This window comes from Thamnophis sirtalis, unplaced genomic scaffold (genome assembly GCF_051295495.1).
Source record: "Thamnophis sirtalis isolate CommonGarterSnake01/CBP01778 unplaced genomic scaffold, rThaSir2_p1.2 scaffold_3, whole genome shotgun sequence".
Lineage (NCBI taxonomy): Eukaryota > Metazoa > Chordata > Lepidosauria > Squamata > Natricidae > Thamnophis > Thamnophis sirtalis.
The window spans coordinates 60,413,417-60,424,755 of NW_028261383.1; the positions used below are offsets into that span (position 1 = coordinate 60,413,417).

General features: G+C 38.5%; 1 protein-coding gene across 2 annotated transcripts in view; it reads left to right on the forward strand.

The window, feature by feature from the left end:
- UROC1 (urocanate hydratase 1) overlaps nt 1–3,079 on the forward strand; it is a 50,010-nt gene extending 46,931 nt beyond the window's left edge. For both annotated transcript variants that reach the window (XM_087708957.1, XM_087708958.1), the window contains one exon: nt 2,781–3,079. In XM_087708957.1, the coding sequence (XP_087565083.1) occupies nt 2,781–2,921 (141 nt within the window). In that variant the 3' untranslated portion in view covers nt 2,922–3,079. The remainder of the gene's footprint in view (nt 1–2,780) is intronic.
- Nucleotides 3,080–11,339: the final 8,260 nt, after the last annotated feature.

The window sequence follows — 11,339 nt, forward strand, 5'->3', positions numbered from 1 at the left end:
ATTTCCAAATAAAATATATGTTTAATTGCAAAAGCTTTCATATTTATATTATAGAAGCTCATGGCTTCATAAAATCTTTCTTATTCCAGTTATTGAAAGTTTTTAACTTCCAAATTGGCTTTTCTGAACCTAGAATACTGTGAGAATGTCATTCAAGGGGCACAAATACCACTATCTCTCAAGTCATGCATATCACATCCTGTGTTATCTGAACAGCTGGTGTAGTCATTATATTTCATAACTGCAAAAGTAGGTAAAAGAGCGAAGTATATTGTTGCTGTGATTGACAGTAATTACATTAATCACCAAAATGGCACCAGCTTAGTATCATCTTATCAGTTATAAGTTTTCTGGATTCAACTTCTTATCAAGCTGGCTCTGTTCCCATACTCCATTATACTGGTCTTGATTTGAGTTCCAAACAGCTTCCCGAAACCAACAGTGGAGTGTTAACTAAGGCAGTTAATTGATAGGATAGCCAACAGCAGTGGCTCACTATTTTAAAGAATTTCCATTTGAATCAATCAAAGGAACTGACTTTGAACAATATAATGACTGACAGTTAATGAAAGCATTTGAGAAGAAACAAAGTGCCACTAGGGCCTCATTTGTCCCAACTTAAGACAAAAATGAATTAGTTTTGGTGCCTGCCATTCATCTGCTTCTTCACTGTCAACTGACTAGCTTTTATTATTATTATTATTATTGTATTTATGTCCCTTCTTTATTTTGTAAAACTCTGAATGAAGCATGCAGTGTTCCTGCCAGTGAGATGGGTTCAACTGAGAGCGACTGGCTAACTTAGTCACCCAGCAAATTTTCAGACCTAAGAGAAGACTAGAATGTAGTCTCCTCATTTCTAGTCCAGCACTATTTTTTTTTGTTCTCTAAATGGCTATAAACTCATTGGTTAGAACTTAGATGGCAAAGTGTAGGTAGCTGGCTATAGCTACAGCTGCTAATTAGGATGGGCAGTAAAGAAGAGGCTGAAGAAAACTGTATTTTGAACATATTTCCCTTCGGCCCACTCAAACTAGCAGTGCCTCTCAACTCGATTCAGCGTTGATTACATCTAGAACAGGGCTGTCAACTTGCAGCCTGTGGGCTGGACGCATCACACGCTGGCCACACCCATGTCTGATTTAGCAAAGGGGGGGAAGTCCCGATACATCATGTGATGCTGCTGTGTCACCGCGAGTTTGACACCCCCTGTTCTAGAATAAATGTAGACCGGGGATTTCCAACCTTGACAACTTTAAGACTTGTGGACTTCAAAACCCAGAATTTCCCCACCAGCCATGCTGCCTGAAGAATTCTGGGAGCTGAAGTCCACAAGTCTTAAAGTTGCCACAGTTAGAGACCCCTGGTGTATACAAAGAGTGCTTTGGGTTATTAATACCATCCTCTGTTATGTAAGTTCCAAACAATATAGGTGCTTAAAGGACTAATGATTATTTTACTCCAAGGAATTGAACTTTAAAAAAAAAATTAAAACTAGAGAAGGTTCTGTTATAATCTACTGATGTGAACAATATATTGCAATTAGTACCAGAGTTCTCCCAAATTTCATCTTTTTAAATCCTTGCTCTGGCATACATACAGTAATCAGAAGAAATATCATTCTATTCCCCAGAATCATTAATCTTGAATTAAACAACTTTGCTAGGTGTTTCTCAATCTTAACAACTTTTAAGATGGCTGAGGAATCTTGGGAGTTGAAGTCCCTATATCTTACAGTTGCCAAGGTGGAGAAACAGTGACATAGTTCTTTCCAACTTGGCAATTCAATGTACCAGGACTGGAATTCCTAAAATTTTCAAACCCCATACTAGATGGAAACTCTGCCAATTGGCACACATCAGAAAAAGGCACCAAGGTCAGGGAAAGTTATTATAGCTGAATAATTCAATGTGCATGTTTTTCAAATATTGTTTTCAAATATTGACAAGTTTGAAAGTATTCAAACAATACTTTCCCAGCCATTGTTTCTAAATTCAGCATTGATTATATTTTCCATGAAATGCATTCATTACAGTACATAAGAAATGACACAAATTAAAATAATAGTGTGTTACAGACTATATTTGGTGTGCTAATCTTCTAATCCGAAGGAAGTAACCTCGCAAAACATCTTCCTTATACCATGTCAATCTCTAGAAGATGTTATGCCTGAACATTTAAATCAAAACCGCCTCCTGCCACATACCTCCCAACAACTAACAAGATCTCACAGGTTGGGCCTCCTCCGGGTGCCGTCGGCCGGACAATACCGGCTGGTGGCCCCTCGGGGGAGGGCCTTCTCTGTAGCTGCTCCGGCCCTGTGGAACGATCTACCTGTAGAGATCCGGACCCTTTCAACTCTCTCGGCTTTCCGAAAAGCCACCAAAACCTGGCTGTTCCGGCAGGCCTGGGGCTGCTGAACAATGTCCAGCCCCATCTAGACAGAATGGATGGTGTGTTATTTTTAAAAACTGTATCTTTTTATTCCTAATTTTTAACTTTTTATCTTGTCTCTGTAAGCCGCCCAGAGTCCTACGGGATTGGGCGGCATACAAATTTATTAAATTTCAATTTCAATTTCAAAACTTAAAATATTATCTTTATCATTCAGGGTAGTTATTAAACAGTAAGACCTCAGATGCTAAGGCAAGAATTTCAAGAAATCACTCAATTTTTTTTAAAAAATTAAATGTATTTTTCTTAAAATAATATATATTTAAATAGTTGTCTATCTTGCTCTTTATATATTGCATCCATTAATTTTTATTCCATAAATGCAGGTTGCTAGACGTTGTTGGTCTGGTAACAACAACGCTTATGAAACCATCTGTCAAGCCATGGACAAAGAGAAGAATCTGAAAGTGACACTTCCACATAAGGTGTTAGATGACAGCATCTTGGAACAAGCTCTGAGTTGTTAATTGGACAATCATCGTTTATTCAGCCTTTTTTAAACCGGGCTCCAACTGCTACTTTCCTCTTGTTCTAGTCCAAAGCTCCCATTTATGATACAATAAAAGAATGGTTGAATTTTCTCTTTCAGGAATGTAATACTAAAATAAATCTATATTAGTAATATTAGTTTCTGCACGCTGAACGTTAATGCAAGCTTTTCAGACACAAATCACCAAGTGATTTCCAATCTAGGAAATCTTGGTATGTTCTCTAAAATTAGTCACAATAGTTATTTGATTAGAAATCCATGCAGAAAAAGCAACAGGCAACACTTTTTCTACTGCTAATCATAATGTCATTGCTTGCTGCAACTTGGGTTCTTTGTTAAGATTTTTGGTCAAAGCTCAGCATTATTGTATTTCACTGACAACTCCTCTCCTGCCCTCAACTTCACAGCAAAATCAGACTCATGCTGAGCAATATTCAAAATGCATTTTGAATAGCCTTGATTTCAATACAGTGTTTTTTGGCTGTTTTATATGGAGACTGACGATATATAATACATTTGTGTTAGCTCCCTAACAATTCAGTCTGTTGATTTCCTCTTCATTATATCTGGGTGAGGAGCAGCTATCACATGGTCCAACGTTTATTCAGATTTTTGCTTTTTGCCAATATTACAGTGTGGAAATTGTCCCAACCAAATTGTAATCACTTTTAAGTGTTATAGTTGGCTTTTAGTTTTAAATAACAGATTAATAGAGTTGGGACCTTATAGGTCATCTAGTTCAACTCCCCCTGCGCTCAAGCAGGAGACCTACACCATTTCTGACAAACGGCAGTCCAATCTCTTATTGAAAGTCTCAAGTGATGAAGCTCCCACAACTTCTGAGGACAAGCTATTTCATTGGTTGATTGTTCTCACTGTCAGAAAATTCCTCCTTATTTTCAAGTTGAATCTCTCCTTGGTCAGTTTCCATCCATTATTCCTTGTCTGACCTTCAGGTGCTTTGGAAAATAGCTTGATCCCTTTCTCTCTGTGGCAGCCCCTCAAATATTGGAACACTGCTATCATGTCTCCCCTGGTCCTTCTCTTCACTAGACTAGTCATGCCTAGTTCCTGCAACCGTTCTTCATATGTTTTAGTCTCCAGTCCCCTAATCATCCTGGTTGCTCTTCTCTGCTGCACTTTTTCTGGAGTCTCAACATCTTTTTAATGGAAGGCTGAGTAAACCTTGAGCCAGTGAGATTTGAACTGCCAAATTGAAGGCAGCCGGCAGGCAGTAGAAGTAGCCTGCAGATTACAACAATTGTGGCTACTACTTGGAATGGATGATAAAATTATCTTTGCCTGCACATGGATAAAAACAAATTTTTCACTTACATTGCTACAGTAATGGATTCTACTCCAGGCTATCCCTGAGATGATGCATATCTTAAATCACGAAAATAATGCCAGAATATTTCTAACTTGGTGCCAAATAATCCCATTGACATTATTTATTCAGGTTTCTGAATTTTTTATATTTTGTATTTACCAGTAATTTTAAAAGGTTTCAATTTTATTAGAGAATGATTGCATATACCCTGTTGAATACAGTCACAGACAACATATGGGCTGTTGGTCTGAGCTCTGAGCTTGACAATTTTGTTGCAAACATTTCATCTCCTTCCAGGAGACATTCTCCAATGGTGACCAAATATTTGCAACCAAATTGCCAAGATCAAACCACAGCCCAACAGCCCAACTACCAACCCGAGGTACTTATATTCAGATATGTTTCAACAGTCAACATATTTCAGCATCTCACTTAGAAGTTGGTGCCTGGACATTTTTAAATTGGATACGTTCACTTTAAAAATATACCGTGGATTTAAAGTATGGGATCTTCAGTAATGTTTGTCTGAAGCACAAGATGTTCATTTTCACACCAACATGCCAGATTTATTTCTCGTCATCCTGAATTTACAAGGGCACACCGAGTAACTTTCATATCTAGGAGTTAGCCGAGTAGCAGACTGCAGTTTGGCTCTGATTTAGAAGGGGCGGTGAGACATAGTTAAAAAAAGTGATCATGTGAAGAAGGGGCTGGATATCATATACTGCATCAAGCAAATAAAAGTCAAAGATTGATGAAGATCTTTCCTCAGTACTGATTTACAGTACTCTCCATATATCCTAGAACAGGTAGAAAACTATGAGGTGAAAGTGGCACCATAGGAATATGTGAAAAAAGAGAGGTTGATAGACGTGTTAGAAAACGCAAGGAGCCATGGCCATGATGTGCTGTGATTATTGTTAAAAGTGAGACTTACTCTTTGATTTGGGAGCTGAACAAAGTAATTTTAATCTCCTTAAAAAAATGTGGTTTTTACAAGCATTTTGTTCCACGGATGCATGGCAACAATTTAAAAGCTAAATTATAAGTGAATCACTGCTTGTTCATCAATCTAAACTAGTTCTACACCAAAGTCATTAGCTTGGAGAATAGTATCAAGTGGAGTGTCAAAGGACTCTGGGCTGGGCCCATATTGTTCCACATTTTTATTAATGACTTGGCCAAATGGGAAGTTGGACAGGATCATTTTCTATTTTAATGATGACACTAAATTAGGATTAGTGGCTAATGCTTTAGAAGAAAAAGAAAAGATTTTTTTTAAAGCCTATATGGGTTGGAAACTTGGCCTGAACAGAATTTAAGGAGAAATATAAATCCCTGCATCAAGAGAAGAATAAGGAGAAGCACAAGTAAAAGATGGAGGAGGTGTGATTTGACCAGAGTTCATACCAAATAAATTCTGGGTGTTCTAAATCACAAATTTAACATCTGCCAATAAAGTGATGTAGCTGTTAAAAGGCAAAGGCAATTCTGGAATGTATTAAAAGATGTAGGATCCAGATCACACAAAGTTCCACTCTACTCTTCCTTGGTCAGTCTAAAAAGAACATAACTGGAATAATTTTATAGAAGATCAAGATGGCAAGGGTAATGGAAAAAATACTGTGAGGAAATGGGTATACGTAGCCTGTAGTAAGGGAGATATAATAGCAACCTTCTTCTGTCCAAAGTGTTTTTATGTAGAGAAGAGAGTGGATTTCTGAGTTACTCTAGCAACCAAGGCCAGAACCAGCAGTTCAAACTACAGGGAGATAGATTTCATTCAGTTATTACAAGGAGATTGCTAATAGTAAAAGCTGTCAACCAGTAGAATAGGTTCTGCTTCATGTAGCAATAGCACTTAGATGTATATACTGCTTTACAGTGCTTTACAGCCCCCTCTAAGTGTTTTACACAGCAGTTTATATTGCTCCCCCCCCCAAAATTGGGTCCTCATTTTACCCACCTCAAAAGAATGGAAGGTTGAGTCAACCTTGAGCCTGGTGGGATTTGAATTGCCAAATTGCAAGCAGCTGGCAATCAGCAGAAGTAGCCTGCAATACTGCACTCTAACCACTGTGCTGCCAAGGCTCAGTCGGTGTAGTGATTATGTCTTTCAGTAGAGATCTTCAGGTGCTGGATAGCCATCTATCCAAAATGCTTCATCAGATCTTGCAAGGAATGATGGTAGTGACATGGACTAGATGACATGTGAAGTCCCTTCCAACTCTGATTCCTTGAAACATTTCTAGTAGGGTTCTTCTTAGTAACTGATAGAGGCAGTCTCAGTTGGCAACTTCAACAATATCAACTAGTTATAGGCAAGAGGTTAGAATGAGATGCCACTCAGGTATAGGCAAGGAAGGCTGGTTATGAGATGAGACATGGAGAATTGCAGAATGATGGAACTGGGGGCACACATTTTGGAAAAGTCAACTTTTAAGATCAGACACACAATAAAGATGATTATGTCTTGAGGCTAATATGTGAGCCCAAGGATTTCAATTTATAAATTTGTTGTTTAAATATTTGTGACTACAACTATTATAGCTTAGTAAAACAAACCATGCAATATTAAATTTGACAATTAAAAGCTAGCTATTCCACATCTAACATTTTTCAAAGTAAGACATAACGAATTGCTAGAAATGTAATAACCAACCAATAACCAATCACTGGAATATTGAAGCACTTTTTACTTTTCAAAAAGTTAATTATTTAAGATGTATCAGCTTCATTTAAAACTACAATTGCATATTTAGCAATGAATACATTAATTAGCTTATTTGAAAACAGATACAAGGTAATATAGCACCACCTACTGTTTGAATACTGTAAGAAAAAAATGCAATACTATATTGTAATTAATAATGTGAGAGGCGCAGTTTGGTATATAGGTAATTCTTTTGTTGCAACTGTAATGGAGCCTGTCCATTATGATTGACAGTTTGAATGTTAAATGAAATGCCTCACTTAACTCTCCATCCCTGTTCTCCCCAGGGATGCTAGATATTGCATATTTGTTTTCATTTCAAGATATTCAATAATCCTGGTGTTTATGTAGTGAAATCAACATGAGACACTCACTCAAAATTTATACAAAAGCAGAAATCCATAGAAAATGGGGTGGGGGAGAAGGACCAAATTGGACCACCTTGAGAAAATCTGACCCAAATATGTTACTTCATGTTAAAACCAAACTAACTACCTTATGGCTTATCATAGTGTATATATACAGTGCAATACATGCTAATCCAATCAAATTGCGTATGTTAGAATATTTTTTTTAACTTCACTGAAATAACGGAGTGAAATCCATAATTAAAGAGTTAAGGTTTATCCATTCGTAAATTTTTAAAACTAAATCTAAGCTGTAGTTATTACCTGGCTAATTCTAGATCAAATTCTCTCTTTCTAAGTGGGTAGAATTTCAAGTCAGCATGTCAAAGTTGAGAATTAAAATCCAAGACATTTTGGAGGCCACCAAATGCTGGAATGCTGCTGTAGGGAGCCTAAGAAAGCGGTAAGATGAAAACTGTAGCAAACAATATGAGTGCATTAAGGAAAAACACCCATCATTTAGTTATCAAATTAATAAGGTTTAGATGAATCCTGGCAAGGGCAATGTTAGGCTTTAGACTTTGGTGACTGTGGCTTAGATAGCAAATTTTCTGATGTTTCACCAGCAACTGTAACTGAAAATGCCCAGAAGACACCATCTGTGAAAGCCTACACTAGATCCTGGATAGTTCCATATAATTCTATATATAGTATCCAATTTGGCTTTGATACCTTAATTTTGTCATGCAGAGACCATCTGCATAGGCATGAATTGGCACATTTCCTTCATGTGAAAGGTTCAGAATGCAATTCCTTCTACTCCCTCTGGCTAATTTTCCCCAGAAAGTCAGTGCACCTTTTTCTGCCATGCTTCATTAACTAATCTCCCCATGCTATTACATAACCTCTTTATGAAATTCTCTGTGGAATTGTTAATAATCTCAACAAATTTGAGATCTGCTGTGGGACATCTTCCAGCTGTGTTTGGAGTTACCTTTCCCCCCAAAGGAACAGGTATCCAATTTAATGGCACATCTGGATCCATATTTCTTTTTCTATGTGCTGAGTTAATTGCAGGAGTTCCTTTATCATTTTTTTAGTAACACACAAACATGGCCTTTCTAAAAGCCAACGACTAAGAACTAGTGTACATATTGGTAACCTCCAGCCTGATTAGTGCAATGGGGCTGCAATTGTATGTAGCCCAGAAACTTTAGTTACACAGAATTCCAGGGATGTGCAGTCAGGGGAGGCAGGGCCTCGCAAGTGTCATGAGGAAAAGAAAAGAATTTTTTAAATAATTAAAAAGGCTGAGGTAGCTGCTGCCAGACTCGAGTCACAGTGACTCTGAGTCTGCTTAGTACTAACTGTAGGGAGAGGCGAGAGAACTAGGGCCCTCCTTTGCATAAGGATTTTTCGCCTTTTAACCCATGCTCAGAGTTAAGCAAGGGTTAAAAGGTGAAAAATTCCTTATGCAAAGGAGGCACGTGATTCTCCCGTCTCCTGATCTGGGAGCAGCAAATCATGCCTTGGCAGCCTTGCCTAAGTAAGTTGCTTTTTTATTAAATTTTTTACATTTTCATCATGGCGGGCGGACAAGAGAAGAGTTGAAATCCACAGCTGGAAAAGGTATGTGGATCGGACGGAGGGAGGGGGGATTCAAAATGATAATTAGTAATTTTTTGTGAGGAATTTGTGTGTGTGTGCGAGACACCTGGCCTGTTGGACACAGCGGTGGCGGGGGGAGGAATGGGCTGTGTGGGCTGGCTGGCTTGGGAGGGGGGAATCATGGCCGCACAGGCCCCGGCAGCAGGGCTTTAAAGTGGCGGCAGGCACCGGTGGCAGGACTTTTTTTTAAAAAAAATTGTCTTTATTGGTTATACATTTTTTTTAAAGAATAAGACATATAAATACAATTTTAAACATACAACCCCCCCCCCCCCCGTGGTGAGAGTCATTCACAGCCCAACTTTTTTTTCCTTCCTCATTGTTTAGTCTCTAAGCAGCATCTTCTCGTTACAAAGTTCAGGGATCTATTACAATACCCATGTTCACTTTTAGTTCCCATTGTTAACAACTGCTATTTAACTTTCTCCGTTTTAAGTCCCTTCTGTTCTCCTTGTCGCCCACATATACCATAGGTTCCAGCTAAGATAATGTTCCGTTTCTCCTTTGTCCCTCAGCCAACCCGTCATTCTGTCCATTTCTGCACATTCATAAATCTTTTTAATTATGGCATCTTCCGATGGTATGGTAGTAGATTTCCAAAATTGTGCATAGGTTATTCTTGCGACCACAATTATATGTAGGCTCAAATGCCATATAAATTTACTCATGTTTTCTGGTTTTATGCTTAGTAATTCTCGGGTTTCCATTCCATGCTTGCCCTGGTAACCTCTTTTAGCCATTTTTGAATCCTTCGCCAGTATTTCGTGGCCTCAGTACAAGACCACCAAATATGGTAGAATGTGCCATCCCTTCTTCCACATTTCCAACACAGTGGAGATAACCCAGGAAACATTTTGGCTAACCTCGTTGGGGGGAAGTGCCATCTATAAACCATCTTATATATGTTTTCTTTAAACGCTGTAGATATTGTAAGTTTAATAGTCTTACTCCATAGATCCCACCATTTGCCCATTTCAATCTCATAGCCAAAGTTTCTCTCCCATGTTATTAGAAGGCTTTTATCCACGTCCCTGTCCCGCTCTATGGTGGACAGCGCCGGGACTTTAAAGCCCTGCCTCCAGGGCCCTGCCGCGGCGGCAGGGCTTTAAAGTGGCGGCAGGCACCGGCGGCAGGTCTTTAAAGTCCCGGCGCCACATCCGTTATAGAGCGGGTCTTGGTCCCGTTCTATGGTGGACGCGGTGCCGGGGCTTTGGCGGGGCTTTTGCGCTTGCCTCACCGGCCATGAAGCTCACCGCACGTCACTGCAGAATTCAGCAGCTAGACTGATTTGTGTAGTCAAGGACACCACATTTACACCTTTGCTAAAATCATCCTGTCTGCTTCCAAATCATTTTCATGTAGAATATTAATAGCTGCTTATTGCTCTAAGCAGTTTGAGTTTCTTTCATATGATTTCACACTCTCTCACACATGCTTGAGATTATTTGTGTATATCTACCCATAGTTGCTGCAAACACATTTATTAGAGAGTTGCCACCTGTGGTGTCTGAAGTATATTCTTTTGTTTGTATTTTAGATTTTAAAACATATGTTAATGGATGTTTATTTTCATTTTTAATGGTTGTTGTTCTACAGTCTTTATTAACTATTTAAATACTTTATGGAAATTTCCATATTACATTAGTTACCAAATTAAAATATTAATAAAATCTATAACAGTGGGAAATATTTGAAGATGTTATTTGTGCCATGCAGACTCCAATCATACTATAACCTGGTTCAATTGGCTTTTGCTTCATGTGTTGGGTAAACCCAGTGGCTGATTTGTAAATAATGACTTATGGTTTAGTGTGTTGTGCAAACTATAATCTAGTCAAAAAGGTTGGTTAAAATACAAAGTGTGAGTCCAGCCTCAGAGTCATCTGCAGTCCAGTTCTATAAGGTGAAAAGACAATTGGTAATAGATAAAACATGTCAACAACTTTAAAGAAATAACTAAAAAAGCAGCTTTCAATATATACAATGCATGGCATCTTCTTTCTTAGAAGATACATTAATAGTTCTCTTCATATACAATACCAGAGAATACTGACCTATTGACTTATTAGATTTATATGCCACCAATCTCACTTTCCATTACAATTGGGAAGACCTGAGTTTAAGGATGGCTGCCCATGGCTGCCCACCCGTTTCAGGATTGTTCCTTCTGGAACCAGATTTCATTGCCACTTCCTTCACTTGCTCAATCATCCAGCTTGCTGTTTTTCCCATACTTCTGTATTTTGAACTGTGTGCCCCACACTGAACGGTTTACATCTGAATGCGGTGTAAAATAGATAAGCAAATAAGTTTAGCTCATACATCCCAGCAGCCCGT